Source organism: Aquarana catesbeiana, linkage group LG06 (genome assembly GCF_042186555.1).
Source record: "Aquarana catesbeiana isolate 2022-GZ linkage group LG06, ASM4218655v1, whole genome shotgun sequence".
In the NCBI taxonomy this organism is placed as follows: Eukaryota; Metazoa; Chordata; class Amphibia; order Anura; family Ranidae; genus Aquarana; species Aquarana catesbeiana.
Genome location: NC_133329.1, coordinates 327,289,632 through 327,310,474, shown reverse-complemented (window position 1 = coordinate 327,310,474; position 20,843 = coordinate 327,289,632). Strand labels below are relative to the sequence as shown.

At 40.8% G+C, this 20,843-nt stretch overlaps 1 protein-coding gene across 3 annotated transcripts in view; it reads left to right on the top strand.

Annotated features, from left to right (window-relative positions):
- Positions 1–20,843, top strand: part of OSBPL6 (oxysterol binding protein like 6) — a 347,856-nt gene that overhangs the window by 289,054 nt on the left and 37,959 nt on the right. For 2 of the 3 annotated variants that reach the window (XM_073633824.1, XM_073633827.1), the window contains 2 exons: positions 17,052–17,189; positions 17,745–17,832. In XM_073633824.1, the coding sequence (XP_073489925.1) occupies positions 17,052–17,189; positions 17,745–17,832 (226 nt within the window). The remainder of the gene's footprint in view (positions 1–17,051; positions 17,190–17,744; positions 17,833–20,843) is intronic. The other variant, XM_073633825.1, reaches the window with a different exon arrangement.

Here is a 20,843-nt window from a genome sequence, read left to right as displayed (position 1 = left end):
AACATTAATTGGTTACATACTAGTGAGTGTAGCGCTGGATATATAAAATTAAATAATTATGATGACTGGTGACTACAAAAATATTGTGCACAATCTAGTGAGACTAGAATATCAATTAGACAGGATAACCATCGTGAAAAAATGAGAAGTGACAAAGGTGCAGCATCAAATCAATAATACAATACCAAAAAATCGCATAAATTTAAATATAAAATTCAAATAAGTGATAAGAGAAAAGTTCTGCAAAGTGTCCCAAATCACACTGTGTTAATTCCAAAAAAGATCCAGAAGAGATGTTTTTGCAGAGTTCGGGGATGTTTGGTCCACCTATCGTGCGGCCCACCACCAAATGGAAAAAATGAAGGCTTACCGACAAGCCTGCGACCGCCCTTATTCAGGGGGGTCAAAACAGGCTTAGTAGTGGAAATCTCCTAGGATAATGGACCCTCTGAACTCGCTCTCTCCTCGTTAATCCAGCAGCCCACCGCAACAAGGACATCCGTGAAGAGATGTACTCATAGGGAATCCTTTAGTGTTCCTTTTCAAAAAGACTCAGGCACAGATAAGCCACGATTCCCAGGGGAAAAGAATAGAACAAGGACTCCAATAGTGTAGATTGTAAAAAATCGGGGGCATTTATTTAAAAACTAAGATGCATTAAAGCATAAAACAGCAAAATGACAGTGGAAAGAAAGGGAAAACGATTTAAAATCAATCCGCGCATGCGCGTTGCGCATCAACGTTGTGACCCTACGGCCGTTTCGTCACAACTGACGTCATCAGGGGTACGTGGCTACGCACGCGCATGCGCATTAAATAGCTTGGCATCTCCGCTATGGACGGCGCTATTGAGTGGCACAAATCTGGACTGAATGTTGATAATAGGCTGATCCAAAAGCCCATAGACCAACGGTAACGCCCAGTGTAAAGGATAATACAAATCCAAGACGTTAATTAAACGTACACAAAATAAAGTAAAAAAAGAGCCACAAGCAACAGCGCCATCTAGTGGACATTATACAAAAAGACTCACAAGTAGTAGCTTAGGCCACCCATAATGAAGCACTTAACATTAAAAAAATCAATTAATTATAATATCATGATAAAATTAATTATTAATCCCAAACAGTACTGCATCTTCCTTACAAAGGATACTAATAATAACATAATTATGACTAATTAGAAAATTAAAAAAAACTTAATGTAAATGAGAAATGTATAATAATCAATATAGTTCAAAGCCAAAGAAACATCATATTATATATCATACTTCCTAGCAATATAATTCCCCCACTGAATACCTCGCAGGGATATTCCCAGTATAAAGCCTTAATTAAATTAAGTAATCATGAATAAAGATTGTATATATAGTGATGAGCAACAAACCCATAATCCTAAATGAAGGGCAATAGATATGGTACTACATACCCAAAAACAAGAAGGGAGGGAAGGAGGGGGGAGGGTTGTAGGAGGCTGGACAGAATAACAGATATAGGGGACCACGTTAGAGGTATAATCCTATAATTATAAGGGGAACAAAATGTACCAAATGGGGCTAATAACAGCAAAAAACCATATCCCAGAAAAGGCATCAACTGTTGTTAATAAAACAGTTGATGTCCCATTCTATATTCAAACCACTAGGGGCATGAGAACCCAACCTATAGATCCAGTTGGTCTCGGCTCTAGAGATGGTTCTCTTCCCATTACTACCCCGCCAATGGGGAATGTATTTCTCTATGCCTATAAAAGTGGTGCCTGTTGGGTCTCGATTATGTACGAGATCATAGTGTCTGGAGACACTGTGCTTGTCGAAGCCCTGTTTAATATTGGTGATATGTTCACCTAGCCTTACGTGCAATTTTCTAACAGTGCGTCCAACATACTCCAACCCACAGGGGCACCTGAGGAGATAGACGACACATTTAGTGGTACAAGTAATCAATGATTTAATGGGGTATGTAAGGCCCGTGTTGACTGAAGTGAACTCAGTCAATCTTCTGTCCTTTACTGTGTTGACCTTACACACTGCACACCTTCTACACGGGGAAAAGCCTTTAAGGTCTCCAAAAAAACTCAAACGCACAGGTGGATCTGGAACATTAGGTGCCAGCATGTGTCTAAAACTGGTGGCGCCTCTAAACAGAACCCGTGGTTTTTCTGACAATAGGGGCCCAAGGATCCGGTCATTTTTAATAACTGGCCAATGTTTTTTTATGATCCTTTTTATGGCCCAATGCTGGCTTGAATAGGTGGTGATGAAAGCGAGTCCAAAGTCCTCTCTATCCTCAGCTCGAGGAGGTTTGTCTAATAATAGGTCCCTCCGGTCTCTATTGCCAACCTCTAGGATTAACGAGTCCAGGGTTGAAGAATCATACCCCTTACTCTGAAATCTAGATTTTAAAATGGATGCTTCCCTATAAAATTGTTCTAAATTAGAACAATTCCGCCTCAATCTTAGGAATTGTCCTTTAGGAACAGCTGTTAACCAGGAACGATGATGACAGGAGTCCAAGGGGATAAAGCTGTTCCTATCGGTTGGCTTGAAGAAAGTAGAGGTGGTGATATTTCCGTTGACAATTTTAATAACCAGGTCCAAAAAATGGATCTGAGTTGAGCTAGCTTCATGACTAAGCACTATACCCCTATCATTGTTGTTGAGGCCCGAAAGGTAGGAATCAATCGATGCTTTATCACCATCCCAAATAAATAGGATATCATCGATGAATCTTTTCCACATGACAAGCTGGTCAGGTCTGTCATGTAGAACTACATCTTCCTCCCATTTAGCCATGAAGAGGTTGGCCATGCTTGGGGCAAATTTAGCCCCCATGGCCACGCCCTTCACTTGCAAATAATGTGCACCATTGTACCAAAAGTGATTATGCTCCATCGAGAAGTCCAATAGCTCCATCACAAAATTACATTGTGTGATGGAGATATTGGAGTCCCGATAGAGAAAATGCCGTACCGCATCATGTCCCAATTGATGGGAAATCGAAGTATAGAGTGATGCGACATCAGCTGTCACTAGCGTATAGGTGTCTTTCCATTCCACCTCACTCAACGTGTTAAGGACATGTTTAGTATCCTTAAGGAATGAGGGTGTGCCCATCACCAGTGGCTGAAGGTAAAAATCAATGTATTTACCAACCCGTGAGGTAATAGAATCTATGCCACTGATGATGGGCCTTCCCGGGGGGTTCACTAAAGTTTTATGGACCTTGGGCAAAATATATATGACAGGTAAACGGGGAGCTAAAGGAACCAAGTGTTCCTTCTCTTTTTTGTTCAGGATCCCCATGTCATATCCTTTTTCTATTAATGCACTCAGTTCACGTTTATACGTGGCTGTTGGGTCTGATGGCAAGGGACAGTAGGTATCCGTATCAGATAAGATTCTATCCATTTCGTTGGCATAAGAATCTCTATCAAGGATGACAATGGCCCCGCCTTTATCCGCGGGGCGTATGATAATGTCCCTCCTATTGCATAAAGTTTCTAACCCTACTTTAATATTCCGCTGAGCTTGCACTGATCTTAATTTTAGCTTAGTCAAATCACTCAGCACCAAGTCACGAAAAATACTGATGTTGGGTGCTGTATTGCCTGGCGGGTTGAATAGCGAAGCATTAGACAAACCAGAGTGGACCACTACGGATGCCTCTCTGGTTAATTGTCTGGATGAATTACTCATAATGTACCTTTTAATATTAAGTTTACGTGTGTACTTTTGTACATCAACAAACGTTTGAAACTTGTCCAGATTGCGAGGAGGGACAAATTTCAAACCCTTGTTGAGAGTAATAAGTTCATCCGTTGTGAGCTCTTTGGTACTTAGATTGATAATACCATTGGTATCTAAATTCTCCTCCTTTTTGGGGTGAAGCTTCCTCCCCCCTCTGCACCCTCTCTTGCGTCGCCATTCCTTTTGTTTCGTCCTCTGCCAGCCAACTGAAAATCCCGTCTAGCGTGATTTTCTCCCATATGTTGGCTTGGAGGAAGACCAGTGTTATTACGATTACTACCTAAATCCACCGTATTGTCCTCAATGGTGTTAAACAAAGGTGAAAATCTATTTCCAGTGTTAATATTGACACCATATTGCTCGCGTCCGTCGTTCTGTTGACGGCGTCCGGCTCTGGAGTTGTGTTGGTCAAAATGATAGCGATCACTATTGCGACTTTGATAGTCGAATCGGCCCTCCTGTCTCCAAAATGAAGGTGAGTGCTGATATGAGCGAGAGACAGAGTTATTGCCCCCTCTCATATTTCTTGACTGACTAGGATGTCGTTGTGGCTTTCTCCCTCTAGAGGGTTGAGAATGATTATGATAAGTGATATTGGAAACAGGAGCCCTAACTTCATGTGTCACTGCCAAAGGCTGTGGCTCATGATTAGTAGGGATAGTGGAGGGATCAATAGGGGGAGGTATCTGCCATTTAAAGACCAAGTTGTCTTTATAGTCCTTAGCATATAGTCCTTAGGTAATTACGGACACCACGGGTGTTTTTGATGGAAGGGAGGATCTGAGGGACGATTTGGCTGGTTGTTTCCTCAGACTTAAAAACCTTACCATCACGGAAGTACACCTAAGATGGGATATTGCGTATTTAGAGGAATACATAAAAGAGAATATGGTTCCCAGGAGCCTAAGGTGGGAGGTTAACCCCCAGAAGGAGGATAATGAACTGGCGGAGTGGTTCAAGTACTTCAATGAGGCAGGGGTGGGTTTCCTGCAATTCTTGGTGGCTAAAAAGAAACGTAGACTCACTATGCTTGATTTAGAAATTAATGATATCAAGACAAGGCTTACCCCTTTTAAAGATAATCAGGAATATTCTCGTAGATCTGAGGCCCTAAAAACCATACTGATCAAAGAAGAAAGTGAGCAAAAACAGAAAAAAAAGGAGGAAGTACAATAGGGATGCTAAGGACTATAAAGACAACTTGGTCTTTAAATGGCAGATACCTCCCCCTATTGATCCCTCCACTATCCCTACTAATCATGAGCCACAGCCTTTGGCAGTGACACATGAAGTTAGGGCTCCTGTTTCCAATATCACTTATCATAATCATTCTCAACCCTCTAGAGGGAGAAAGCCACAACGACATCCTAGTCAGTCAAGAAATATGAGAGGGGGCAATAACTCTGTCTCTCGCTCATATCAGCACTCACCTTCATTTTGGAGACAGGAGGGCCGATTCGACTATCAAAGTCGCAATAGTGATCGCTATCATTTTGACCAACACAACTCCAGAGCCGGACGCCGTCAACAGAACGACGGACGCGAGCAATATGGTGTCAATATTAACACTGGAAATAGATTTTCACCTTTGTTTAACACCATTGAGGACAATACGGTGGATTTAGGTAGTAATCGTAATAACACTGGTCTTCCTCCAAGCCAACATATGGGAGAAAATCACGCTAGACGGGATTTTCAGTTGGCTGGCAGAGGACGAAACAAAAGGAATGGCGACGCAAGAGAGGGTGCAGAGGGGGGAGGAAGCTTCACCCCAAAAAGGAGGAGAATTTAGATACCAATGGTATTATCAATCTAAGTACCAAAGAGCTCACAACGGATGAACTTATTACTCTCAACAAGGGTTTGAAATTTGTCCCTCCTCGCAATCTGGACAAGTTTCAAACGTTTGTTGATGTACAAAAGTACACACGTAAACTTAATATTAAAAGGTACATTATGAGTAATTCATCCAGACAATTAACCAGAGAGGCATCCGTAGTGGTCCACTCTGGTTTGTCTAATGCTTCGCTATTCAACCCGCCAGGCAATACAGCACCCAACATCAGTATTTTTCGTGACTTGGTGCTGAGTGATTTGACTAAGCTAAAATTAAGATCAGTGCAAGCTCAGCGGAATATTAAAGTAGGGTTAGAAACTTTATGCAATAGGAGGGACATTATCATACGCCCCGCGGATAAAGGCGGGGCCATTGTCATCCTTGATAGAGATTCTTATGCCAACGAAATGGATAGAATCTTATCTGATACGGATACCTACTGTCCCTTGCCATCAGACCCAACAGCCACGTATAAACGTGAACTGAGTGCATTAATAGAAAAAGGATATGACATGGGGATCCTGAACAAAAAAGAGAAGGAACACTTGGTTCCTTTAGCTCCCCGTTTACCTGTCATATATATTTTGCCCAAGGTCCATAAAACTTTAGTGAACCCCCCGGGAAGGCCCATCATCAGTGGCATAGATTCTATTACCTCACGGGTTGGTAAATACATTGATTTTTACCTTCAGCCACTGGTGATGGGCACACCCTCATTCCTTAAGGATACTAAACATGTCCTTAACACGTTGAGTGAGGTGGAATGGAAAGACACCTATACGCTAGTGACAGCTGATGTCGCATCACTCTATACTTCGATTTCCCATCAATTGGGACATGATGCGGTACGGCATTTTCTCTATCGGGACTCCAATATCTCCATCACACAATGTAATTTTGTGATGGAGCTATTGGACTTCTCGATGGAGCATAATCACTTTTGGTACAATGGTGCACATTATTTGCAAGTGAAGGGCGTGGCCATGGGGGCTAAATTTGCCCCAAGCATGGCCAACCTCTTCATGGCTAAATGGGAGGAAGATGTAGTTCTACATGACAGACCTGACCAGCTTGTCATGTGGAAAAGATTCATCGATGATATCCTATTTATTTGGGATGGTGATAAAGCATCGATTGATTCCTACCTTTCGGGCCTCAACAACAATGATAGGGGTATAGTGCTTAGTCATGAAGCTAGCTCAACTCAGATCCATTTTTTGGACCTGGTTATTAAAATTGTCAACGGAAATATCACCACCTCTACTTTCTTCAAGCCAACCGATAGGAACAGCTTTATCCCCTTGGACTCCTGTCATCATCGTTCCTGGTTAACAGCTGTTCCTAAAGGACAATTCCTAAGATTGAGGCGGAATTGTTCTAATTTAGAACAATTTTATAGGGAAGCATCCATTTTAAAATCTAGATTTCAGAGTAAGGGGTATGATTCTTCAACCCTGGACTCGTTAATCCTAGAGGTTGGCAATAGAGACCGGAGGGACCTATTATTAGACAAACCTCCTCGAGCTGAGGATAGAGAGGACTTTGGACTCGCTTTCATCACCACCTATTCAAGCCAGCATTGGGCCATAAAAAGGATCATAAAAAAACATTGGCCAGTTATTAAAAATGACCGGATCCTTGGGCCCCTATTGTCAGAAAAACCACGGGTTCTGTTTAGAGGCGCCACCAGTTTTAGACACATGCTGGCACCTAATGTTCCAGATCCACCTGTGCGTTTGAGTTTTTTTGGAGACCTTAAAGGCTTTTCCCCGTGTAGAAGGTGTGCAGTGTGTAAGGTCAACACAGTAAAGGACAGAAGATTGACTGAGTTCACTTCAGTCAACACGGGCCTTACATACCCCATTAAATCATTGATTACTTGTACCACTAAATGTGTCGTCTATCTCCTCAGGTGCCCCTGTGGGTTGGAGTATGTTGGACGCACTGTTAGAAAATTGCACGTAAGGCTAGGTGAACATATCACCAATATTAAACAGGGCTTCGACAAGCACAGTGTCTCCAGACACTATGATCTCGTACATAATCGAGACCCAACAGGCACCACTTTTATAGGCATAGAGAAATACATTCCCCATTGGCGGGGTAGTAATGGGAAGAGAACCATCTCTAGAGCCGAGACCAACTGGATCTATAGGTTGGGTTCTCATGCCCCTAGTGGTTTGAATATAGAATGGGACATCAACTGTTTTATTAACAACAGTTGATGCCTTTTCTGGGATATGGTTTTTTGCTGTTATTAGCCCCATTTGGTACATTTTGTTCCCCTTATAATTATAGGATTATACCTCTAACGTGGTCCCCTATATCTGTTATTCTGTCCAGCCTCCTACAACCCTCCCCCCTCCTTCCCTCCCTTCTTGTTTTTGGGTATGTAGTACCATATCTATTGCCCTTCATTTAGGATTATGGGTTTGTTGCTCATCACTATATATACAATCTTTATTCATGATTACTTAATTTAATTAAGGCTTTATACTGGGAATATCCCTGCGAGGTATTCAGTGGGGGAATTATATTGCTAGGAAGTATGATATATAATATGATGTTTCTTTGGCTTTGAACTATATTGATTATTATACATTTCTCATTTACATTAAGTTTTTTTTAATTTTCTAATTAGTCATAATTATGTTATTATTAGTATCCTTTGTAAGGAAGATGCAGTACTGTTTGGGATTAATAATTAATTTTATCATGATATTATAATTAATTGATTTTTTTAATGTTAAGTGCTTCATTATGGGTGGCCTAAGCTACTACTTGTGAGTCTTTTTGTATAATGTCCACTAGATGGCGCTGTTGCTTGTGGCTCTTTTTTTACTTTATTTTGTGTACGTTTAATTAACGTCTTGGATTTGTATTATCCTTTACACTGGGCGTTACCGTTGGTCTATGGGCTTTTGGATCAGCCTATTATCAACATTCAGTCCAGATTTGTGCCACCCAATAGCGCCGTCCATAGCGGAGATGCCAAGCTATTTAATGCGCATGCGCGTGCGTAGCCACGTACCCCTGATGACGTCAGTTGTGACGAAACGGCCGTAGGGTCACAACGTTGATGCGCAACGCGCATGCGCGGATTGATTTTAAATCGTTTTCCCTTTCTTTCCACTGTCATTTTGCTGTTTTATGCTTTAATGCATCTTAGTTTTTAAATAAATGCCCCCGATTTTTTACAATCTACACTATTGGAGTCCTTGTTCTATTCTTTTCCCCTGGGAATCGTGGCTTATCTGTGCCTGAGTCTTTTTGAAAAGGAACACTAAAGGATTCCCTATGAGTACATCTCTTCACGGATGTCCTTGTTGCGGTGGGCTGCTGGATTAACGAGGAGAGAGCGAGTTCAGAGGGTCCATTATCCTAGGAGATTTCCACTACTAAGCCTGTTTTGACCCCCCTGAATAAGGGCGGTCGCAGGCTTGTCGGTAAGCCTTCATTTTTTCCATTTGGTGGTGGGCCGCACGATAGGTGGACCAAACATCCCCGAACTCTGCAAAAACATCTCTTCTGGATCTTTTTTGGAATTAACACAGTGTGATTTTGGGACACTTTGCAGAACTTTTCTCTTATCACTTATTTGAATTTTATATTTAAATTTATGCGATTTTTTGGTATTGTATTATTGATTTGATGCTGCACCTTTGTCACTTCTCATTTTTTCACGATGGTTATCCTGTCTAATTGATATTCTAGTCTCACTAGATTGTGCACAATATTTTTGTAGTCACCAGTCATCATAATTATTTAATTTTATATATCCAGCGCTACACTCACTAGTATGTATTTTGTTTTTGCCTTATGTCGAGGGTTTAGTGTTTAGCAGCAGGATTTTGGTATATCCAACTTGGTCATTCACATTTCACTTATTTTTATATTTATTCACGTAGCGCAGTTCTTTATTTATTTTTAGTTTTAACATTAATTGGTTGCTATTTGCTACTACACTATGCACATTGCTCTTTGCCTTTTTGAAATGAGTCCGAAACAAATTGCAACCACATGACTTCCTCTTTAAAAATAATTTTGTATTCCTTTCCTGCAATGTGTTATAAATGTCCTATAGAACTCGACCTGTAAAACACCATTGGTTTATTATGCCGCCTTTTCCTCCTTAAGCCTGAAACTTTTTATATGAACTTTGGAAATTTAACAATATGGTGACATTTGGTAATGAATGCAGCCCTCTCTAGTTCCTGAACCCGTATTTCCCTTTTTAAGATACAGAACACATTGTTAAAATGTGAATCCTGCCCAGACTGTTTGTTGCTGTGACAGTCTGTTTAACCTTGATCTTACTGATATTCAATCCACCCTTTTGTATAATGATATACAAAGATTCATTTTATATTTGATTTCATGTTTAGTTTAGTTATTACTTATATTGTAAATGTACCATTTTATATTTTTTAGAGTGGAATAGCAATTATCAGGGATGAAATATAGGCATTACTACAGTGCCCTCTAGTGGACTACTGAAGCTATGCTTGCTTCCAGTCCTTCACTGCTTTCAACATATGACCTTTTTAATACTTGAGTTTGAATTTACTGGAATAAATTTGTAAATTGTTTAGATGCAATAACCGTTCAGAAATGGGTATTAGCCACACACCCTTTCTGTACAATCTTTTTTTAGATTTACCAACAACTACAGCCGTGGCCAAAAGTTTTAAGAATGACACAAATATTAATTTTCACAAAGTCTGCTGCTTCAGTGCTTTTGGATCTTTTTGTCAGATGTTACTATGGTATACTGAAGTATAATTACAAGCATTTCATAAGTGTCAAAAGTTTTTTTGACAATTATATTAGGTTTATGTGAAGAATTAATATTTGCAGTGTTGATGCTTCCTTTTCAAGACCTCTGCAATTCGCCCTGGCATGCCGTCAATCAACTTCTGGGCCACTTCCTGACTGATCACAGCCTATTCTTGCATAATCAATGCTTGGAGTTTGTCAGAATTTATGGGTTTTTTTTTTTTGTTTACCCGCCTCTTGAGGATTGACCATTTGTTCTCAATGAGCTTAAAGTGACACTAAAGGTATTTTTCTTTTTTAAAATAACAAACATATACTTACCTCCACTGTGCAGCTCGTTTTGCACAGAGTGGCCCCGATCCTCGTCTTCTGGGGTCCCTCGGTGGCTCTCTCGGCTCCTCCCCGCATCAGATAACCCCCTGGGAGAAGCGCTGTCCTGGGGGGTTACCTTGTGGGCGCCCTCCTGAGTCCAGCATTCGGTGTTCATAGACGCCGAATGCAGGACTCAGCCCCAGCGGCTGCGTCATTGAATTTGATTGACAGCAGCGGGAGCCAATGGCTGCACTGCTATCAATCTATCCAGTCAACAGCCGAGAACCCCCTAGCAGAGAGAAGACGCGACCCCGTGGGACACGTTTGAGGTTTCAGGTAAGTAAAACGGGGGGGGGCTGGGGGTTCGGTCACTGAAGGGTGTTTTTTCACCTTAATGCATAGGATGCATTAAGGTGAAAAAACACAAACCTTTACAACCCCTTTAAGGTCTGCGGAGTTTCGTGGCCATGGACCCAAAATTTCAATGTTTTGTTCCCCAAGCCACTTGGTTATCACTTTTGCCTTATGGCGAGGTGCTCCATCATGCTGGTAAAGACATTGTTCGTCCCCAAAACTGTTCTTGGATGGTTGGGAGAAGTTGCTCTTGGAGGATGTTTTTGGACCATTCTTTATTCATGGCTGTGTTCTTTGGAAAAATTGTGAGTGAGCGCACTCCCTTGGCTGAGAAAAAAATCCCACACATGACAGGTCTCAGGATGCTTTACTGTTGGCATGACACATGACTGATGGTAGTGCTCACCTTTTCTTCTCTGGACAAGGTTTTATCCCAAACAATCAGAAAGGGGATTCATCAGATACAATGACTTTACCCCAGTCTTCAGCAGTCCAATCCCTGTGCCTTTTGCAGAAAATCAGTCTTTCCCTGATGTTTTTCCTGGAGAGAAGTGGCGTCTTTGCTGTCCTTCTTGACACCAGACCATCCTCCAAAAGTCTTCTCACTGTGTATGCAGATGCCCTCATACCTGCCTGCTGCCATTCCTGAGCAACCTCTGCACTGGTGGTTCCCCCGATTCCACAGCTGAATCAACTGTAGGAGATGGTCCTGCCGCTTGCTGGACTTTTTGGAGCACCCTGAAGCCTCCTTCATAAATGCAGTGGATATGTTTTTTATGGGATTAAGTTCAGTTTTATGGCAAAGAGGGACTTTGCAATTAATTGCAATTCATCTGATCACTCTTCATAGCATTCTGGAGTATATGCAAATTGCCATCATAAAAACTGAGGCAGCAGACTTTGTGAAAATTTATAATTGTCATTCTCAACTTTTTTGGCCATGGCTGTACATAAGTAGTTAGAGGATTTACTTGGTTTACTTCAGTATGAACTGAATAGATTTGTAGGTGGGCCCTCACACTACGTACATTGTTCTTTCTGACTCAAGGAGATAGCATAAATCGATGTGTGGGCAGCTCTACTGTAACTGCAAAGTAAGGTTAGAGGACAAGTCTCGGATTAACCCATACTGTTATCTAGCACACGGTACAGGAATAAAATTCCCATCAGGAAAATATTAAAAGTGGTTATATGCTTAAAGGGGAACCCCAGCCAAAACACTTCTTCCATTCTTGGATGGGGTGCGAAAGGATAAGCGCCTCTTTCAGGTTTTAATTGCAGTCTGTGTCTTCATGTGAGAGACTCACTCATACTTTGTCTTTTGGTGAGCATTTGCCCTGGAGCATGTTAAAGAAAAATCTATCAGAATAGTAGTAGAGGGAAACTTTCTAAACTGAGACACCACTTCTGGTGGCAATTGTCAAACATTAAATGTTTTCTTCTGAGCAAGAAGTGAGGAAAACAACTTCCTTAATATCTGATATGACCACCAGAGGGAGCAAATTGACAAACCTGTTTATTAAATCCAGTAGGGCAAATATGAAACAGCAAGTTAGTACAAATGCGTAAGTAGTGTCAAAATTATTTTAGGTAAATTCAACAATACTGATTCAAAATGTGTACTTGTTAAATATACGCAGTTTTTACAGTTTGCCAGTTGTTTAGTAAGGGAGGACAAAGGTGATCTGACGTACAATAACCCTTAATGATAATTTCTGATCAGTGTAAGATATGTGTTTGGTTGCCATGGATTCCTGCTTTTTTTTTTACACACAATCATTAGTTTATTATTATACTGAATATATCCACATTATATTACTGAAAATATCCAAATGACAAAAAGGATTTGGGTCCAAAGAAGCTAGAACTTCACTAATATCACCAATAGCATTCTAAAATTCAATGTGAACGTTACTGTTAATTAGGAAACTATGGTTGGAAACTCTAGGAGTGGGTAATACCCTAGTTGGATCATTTTTGTGCAGACTGCATCAGATGAGATTCATAAACACATAATGCTTATTTGTTTGGTTAATGTCACAACAGACAAATGTTTCCTAATTTAAAAGTAATTCTGAAATTCTGCATTTCCTATAATACAGCTGCTATGCAGTGCTCTTATGCCCCGTACACACGGTCGGACATTGATTGGACATTCCGACAACAAAATCCTAGGATTTTTTCCGACGGACGTTGGCTCAAACTTGTCTTGCATACACACGGTCACACAAAGTTGTTGTAAAATCCGATCATTCTGAACGCGGTGACGTAAAACACGTACGTCGGGACTATAAACGGGGTAGTAGCCAATAGCTTTCATCTCTTTATTTATTCTGAGCATGCGTGGCACTTTGTGCGTCGGATTTGTGTACACACGATCGGAAATTCCAACAGATTTTGTTGTCGGAAAATTTTATAGCAAGCTCTCAAACTTTGTGTGTCGCAAAATCCGATGAAAAATGTGTGATGGAGCCCACACACGGTCGGAATTTCCGACAACAAGGTCCTATCACATATTTTCCGTGTGTACGGGGCATTAGGCAGGTATAGAGGCTCTATGAGCTACATCTGCATCAGGCTGAACTTGTCAGTTGTGCAGAGTATGCACGAGTTATGTGATCCTTGTTGATGTGACATCCACAGTAAATCTTGGATCTAGCACACAAGTATTTGTAACTGCCTGCAGTATCAGTGATGCGTACACGAAATCTGCACCCATTCCCAGTTCTTGCAGTGTGTGGATACCAATACTGATGAGTGGTGAATTGTTGTGTGATATGGATCCACATCCAAGTACAGTAGCAATGAAGATATGTTGCTTTCATGTACAGTGCCTTGCAAAAGTATTCACCCCCCTTGGCATTTCTCGTGTTTTGTTGCCTCACAACCTGGAATTTACATGGAATGTTTGAGGATTTGCATCATTTAATTTACAGAACATGCCCACAACTTTTAAGATTTTTTTTTATTGTGAAGCAAACAACAAATAGGACAAAAAAACTGAAAAAGTCAATGTGCATAACGATTCACCCCCCTAAAGTCAACACTTTGTATAGCCACCTTTTGCGGCTATCACAGCTCCAAGTCGCTTTGGATAAGTCTCTATGAGCTTGCCACATCTTACCACTGGGATTTTTGCCCATTCCTCCTTGCAAAACTGCTCCAGCTCCTTCAAGTTGGATGGTTTGTGCTTGTTAACAGCAATCTTTAAGTCTGACCACAGATTTTCTATTGGATTGAGGTCTGGGCTTTGACTAGGTCATTCCAACACATTTACATGTTTCCCCTTAAACCACTCAAGTGTTGCTTTAGCAATGTGTTTGGGTTCATTGTCCTGCTGGAAGGTGAACCTCCATCCTAGCCTCAAATCACACAGAGTGGTACAGGTTTTGCTAAAGAATATTCCTGTATTTAGCACCACCCATCTTTCCCTCAACACTGACCAGTTTCCGACAGCATGATGCTGCCACCACCATGTTTCACTGTGGAGATGGTGTTCTTTGGGTGATGTCTTGGATTTGCGCCAGACATAGCGTTTTCTTTGGCCAAAAAGTAAAATTTTAGTCTCATCAGACCTCCAAACATTTTGGGAGTCTTCCACATGCCTTTTCACAAACTCAAAACATGCCATTTTGTTTTTTTGCTGAAAGTAATGGATTTCTTCTGGCCACTCTGACATAAAGTCCAACTCTATGGAGGGTACGGCTTATTGTCGTCCTATGTCCAGTCTCTGCTGTTTCCCCTTAAACCACTCAAGTGTTGCTTTAGCAGTGTGTTTGGGGTCATTGTCCTTCTGGAAGGTGAACCTCCATCCTAGCCTTAAATCATACACAGAGTGGTACAGATTTTGCTCAAGAATATTCCTGTATTTAGCACCATCCAACTTTCCCTCAACACTGACCTGTTTCCCAATACCGACTGCTGAAAAACATCCCCACAGCATGATGGTGTTCTTTGGGTGATGTGATGTGTTGGGTTTGCGCCAGACATAGCGTTTTCTTTGATGGCCAAAAAGTTCAGTTTTTTACTCATCAGACCAGAGCACCTTCCACCATATATTTTGGGAGTCTCCCACATGCCTTTTCGTAAACTTAGATCGTGCCATTTTGTTTTTTGCTGAAAGTAATGGCTTTCTTCTGGCCAGTCTTCCATAAAGCCCAACTCGATGGAGTGTACGGCTTATTGTCGTCCTATGTACAGTCTCTGGAACTCTGCAGCTCCTCCAGGCTTACCTTAGGTCTCTGTGCTGCCTCTCTGATTAATGCCCTCCTTGCTCGGTCCATGAGTTTTTGTGTGTGGCCGTCTCTTGGCAGGTTTGCTGTTGTGCCATGTTCTTTCCATTTGGTTATGATAGATATGATGTTGCTCCTAGGAATCATCAAAGATTTGGATATTTTTTTTATAACCTAACCCTGACTTGTACTTCTCAACAACATTGTTCCATACTTGTTTGTAGAGTTCCTTGGTCTTCGTGGCAGGGTTTGGTTAGTGGTGCCTCTTACTTAAGTGTTGCAGCCTCTGGGGCCTTTCAAAAAGGTGTGTATATCTAATGACAGATCATGTGACACTTAGATTGCACACAGGTGGACATCATTTCACTAATTATGTGACTCCTGAAGGTAATTGGTTGCACCAGAGCTTTTTATGGGCTTCATAACAAAGGGGGTGAAATACATACGCACATGCCAATTATCAGCTTTTTATTTCTGAAAAATAATTTTATGTATATATTTTTCTAATTTTACTTCATCAGCTTAGACTTATTGTGTTCTGATCCATCACATATAATTCAGATTAAAAAAAAAAAACATTGAACCAAAGGCTGTAATGTAACGAAATAGGTAAAAAGCCAAGGGGGTGAATACTTTTGCAAGGCACTGTACTTACATCATTGTGTGAGTGAGTTCAATTGCATGTATAATATAGGCTTGTTGCCGAGTAAAATGATGAGGTCATTATTTGTAGGTCCCTCTGTTTAGCTTTTCAGACTGGTCTTAATTTTTAAGCAAAATACTCCCTTCAACAAAAATGCATCTAAACCAGGGTTTCTCAACCAGGGTTCCTTTAGAGGTTGCTAGGGGTTCCTTGAGCAATAAACAAACTTTGCCTATCGGATAAGTTCCCACAGATAACCTTGATCTGTAAGGGGGTAATTCTTCCCAATGACCACAAGTGTAAGGAACATTCTTCCCACTGACCATCACAATAATTGATAAAAGTTGTACATATATAGTAATTTTTAACAGGAGTTCCCTGAGACCGGAAATTTATTTCAAGGGTTTCTCTGTGTTAAAAAGGTTGAGAAAGGCTGATCTAAACTGACCAGCCAACATAAGCTGAATATAAATATAAAAACTAAGAATAAAAAACTTTCTTTAATCTGTTCAGTCTGTTCTTAGTAGCATAAGGACCCTACCGCATTGCTGCCTTCTTGGTTGTACTGACACAAACTTGATATGCAAAATGCACACAGCCCTGAAGCATGTGTAAAACCTTTTAGAGCAGCATACTCACCACGTATACAAAAGTTCACGACTGTACACAAGTCTATGAAAACCCTAAACTGCTAAGGTTCTCTGCATTCAAGATTAGTACAATTACACTATACAGCTCAGATTGACCTTTTGAGTGTAACACATCTTCTCCAGGTGCTATGGAAGGATAGACTGCACCTGAAACATTACACTGTGCTTTATACTGTAATTTTTCTGATTTAATAAATTGCCTAATCCAGGTTTAAAGTGATTCTCATGAATATGATATTTTCTTAGATTTGATTGTGTCCACTGTAACAGGTGAGAGCTAGAGAACCGTAGCATTGTATTGGTATTTGCAAATTTCATGGGTTTCTGCAACCAGAGAGTCGGGGTACTGTACATTCACTATATTATTTTACGTTGCCCACATTTTCAGGTAAGTGGTTGTGTTTGTAACTGAGAAATACCCATGTAGCTGGGCCTATAATACAGATCTGCTTCTAGATACTTATAGCCCTGACAGGTCATATTTTTGTTTCCATTGCAGCCTGGAGAGCAAATGCATGTCAATCTGCCTCTGTCCCAACAGGTGTCTAATGAGGGCAGGATGTCCATGTCCGAATCGGTGTCTGAATTCTTTGATGCACAGGAAGTGCTCCTATCTGCCAGTTCATCTGAGAATGAGGTAAGTCATATGTTCTCTCTACCAGACTGGTTAAATAATCATCTATTTTTTATCAGTGATGTAGAGATAATGGTCTACAGAAAAGACCTCCAGGAGGCTTAGTTTATATACTGGAGAACAATGAACCCATAATTGCCCAAAACTTATTTACCTTTTTTTACTCCAAAATGTTAGTACGGTTTGTTGATTAAAGTTAGAGGTAGAGGAGACAATGGTGTCCTACAGTGTTGCATCCTTTTTCACTTGAATACCGACTGTAGAAGCAGTTGAGATTGCAAGGATACATTTTAAAACTGCATAAGGTCCTCAAAAGCCAGCAGAACTCAATCAAAACCAAATTTATTTGTTAGCTCTCTGCCTTACCACATATTTTAAAGTGATTCTAAAGGTTGTTTTTTAATTAGCTACTTTGTAAATAAGTAGTCTGTCCAGCTTCATAAACTGATACAAATTTTTATATAGCCTATATTTAGATATCTGCACCATTAGAGATTTAAAAAAAAGGTTTTCTTTGCTTAAAATTCATTAATCTAGATATTTCTGACTTTCATGCAGGCATCCGATGACGAGTCATACATCAGTGATGTCAGCGATAACATCTCTGAAGACAACACCAGCTTTGCGGATAATGTGTCCCGTCAGAGTACTGTATCAGATTTTTTCATGGAATTATTTAGAGATACATTGTTTGACAGTGAATTATAAGAACAAGCTGGAATAAAAATAAATAGGTGTTGTTTTACGAGTACACAATTTTTGGGGCTTGCAACAAGATTTAGGAAAAAAGTTAGACCCTGTTCATACTTGGAGAATGTACACAAGATCACAATGTTCTCATGGCACACAAAAATGTGCATTTTTTTTGCAAGTGCACTGTGGCACTATTTATTCATCATGGCGCCCGAACACACCTTGTTGCAGAATGTGAGAAATTTTGCGCTAGGTTGCAAGATAACAATGTACCGTGCGCATTGGGGTAGCACAATCTAAAAAAAGGTGATTGCTCTACTATTGTGTGATTGTTGCACGTAGCATAGCCCATTAAAATGAATGAACTGCTCTAAATGCAGGTGCGCTGTTGCACTTGCACAGGTGTGAACGGAGCCTGAGGTTTCAAAGTCGTCCGCTCTTTGGTATATCCTGTGCTGCTCTATACATACTGTGTATGAAAGCTGACTCTTATGGGACTCGCTTTGCACCCTGTTAGGTACCAGGAAATGTGGTGTTAATGATAAATCTGGTGGCAGGTTGTAGAGAATTTCATGCACAATAAATCGGGACTCTATTATTTGTGACTTTCCTGCTCTGTTAGCCAACCACGCCACAGGCCAACAGGAAAGGTGGGCTTCCAATGGTTGCCTCCAAGCTTGGCTTAGCACATGGACTATGACGAAGGGTGTAAGTGGTCCACATAGACAAGCGATCGGTTTCTTGAAATTCCATGGCATTGCCACTCTGCTCTACTCTTCCTTTTTTTCTTCTTTTAAAACTCCCACTATTGTTTTTCATTTATAACCATTGATGTTTAATACAGGTCACATCACGTGATCTGCATTGAGTGTTTCTTTGATCATGGTTAGAAACTAAATGTAAATGCACATAAAATACATGTGAAAATAATTTTAATTAAATATTTTGTGGCCACCAGCTTTCATTGTGTATATACAGTCATGGCCAAAATTGTTGGCACCCCAGAAATTTTTCCAGAAAATCAAGTATTTCTCACAGAAAAGTATTGCAGTAACACATGTTTTGCTATACACATGTTTATTCCCTTTGTGTGTATTGGAACAAAACAAAAAAAGGGAGGGAAAAAAGCAAATTGGACATAATGTCACACAAAACTCCGAAAATGGGCTGGTCAAAATTCTTGGCACCCTTAATATTAACTTAATATTTGGTTGCACACCCTTTGGAAAAAATAACTGAAATCAGTCGCTTCCTATAACCATCAATAAGCTTCTTACACCTCCCACCCGGAATTTTGGACCACTCTTCCTTTGCAAACTGCTCCAGGTCTCTCTTATTGGAAGGGCGCCTTTTCCCAACAGCAATTTTAAGATCTCTCCACAGCTGTTCAATGAGATTTAGATCTGGACTAATTGCTGGCCACTTTAGAACTCTCCAGTGCTTTGTTGCCATCCATTTCTGGGTGCTTTTTGTTATATGTTTGGGGTCATTGTCCTGCTGGAAGACCCAAGATCTCGGATCTCGAAACCCAGCTTTCTGACACTGGGCTCTACAGTGCGACCCAAAATCCTTTGGTAATCCTCAGATTTCATGATGCCTTGCACACATTCAAGGCACCCAGTGCCAGAGGCAGCAAAACAACCCCAAAACATAATTGAACCTCCACCATATTTCACTGTAGGTACTGTGCTCTTTTCTTTGTAGGCCTCATTTCGTTTTCGGTAAACAGTAGAATGATGTGCTTTACCAAAAAGCTCTATCTTGGTCTCATCTGTCCACAAGACGTTTTCCCAGAAGGTTTTTGGCTTACTCAAGTACATTTTGCCAAACTGTAGTCTTGCTTTTTTATGTCTCTGTGTCAGCAGTGGGGTCCTCCTGGGTCTCCTGCCATAGCGTTTCATATAAATGTCGACGGATAGTTCGCGCTGACACTGATGCTCTCTGAGCCTGCAGGACAGCTTGAATTTCTTTGGAACCTGTTTGGGGCTGCTTATCCACCATCCGGACTATTCTGTGTTGCAACCTTTCATCAAATTTTCTCTTCCGTCCACGCTCAGAAAGATTAGCTAGTGCCATGGGTTGCAAACTTCTTGATAATGTTGCGCGCTGTGGACAAAGGCAAATCTAGATCTCTGGAGATGGACTTGTAACCTTGAGATTGTTGATATTTTTGCACAAATTTGTGATTTTTATATTGCCCACACCTGTTACTTGCCCCAGGTGAGTTTAAAGGAGCATCACATGCTTGAAACAATCTTATTTAGCCACAATTTTGAAAGGGTGCCAAGAATTTTGACCACCCCATTTTTGGAATTTTGTGTGACATTATGTCCAATTTGCTTTTATTTCCTCCCTTTTTTTGTTTTGTTCCAATACACACAAAGGGAATAAACATGTGTATAGCAAAACATGTGTTATTGCAATACTTTTCTGTGAGAAATACTTGATTTTCTGGAAAAATTTCTGGGGTGCCAACAATTTCAGCCATCACTGTATATGCACCAGGGCTTATGTGATTGATGATGGTATTACTTTATAATAATCATGTGTTATACAAAAGTACTATAGATTACTTTCTAGCTATGAAACTGGGTGTATAAAATCATATCAGTTAGTGCATGGCAAAACCTTCTTTATAATACTGCATCGAGAACCCTTGTCAGCGCTATGAGGCTCAGTTTACATCTTGGTGTATGGGCATGACAATCGCAGTAAAAACGTGGGAAGCCCATCGCCCAAAAGAAGCTCGTGTACTTCTTTTGGGCGACAGACGTCCCGTGATTCTGTTCGCGCGATTTTACTGTAATTGTCGCCTGACGAATCATGGGAAAATGGCTCTGCGCTTGGGGTGCTATTGAAATAGATGGGCAACGGGGATCGCACGGGTGTCCGGTGATTAGCCGCTATTGCGAATCACGGTCAAAATGGTGGCGATTCCGCCCGCGATTTGGAACGCATAGATGT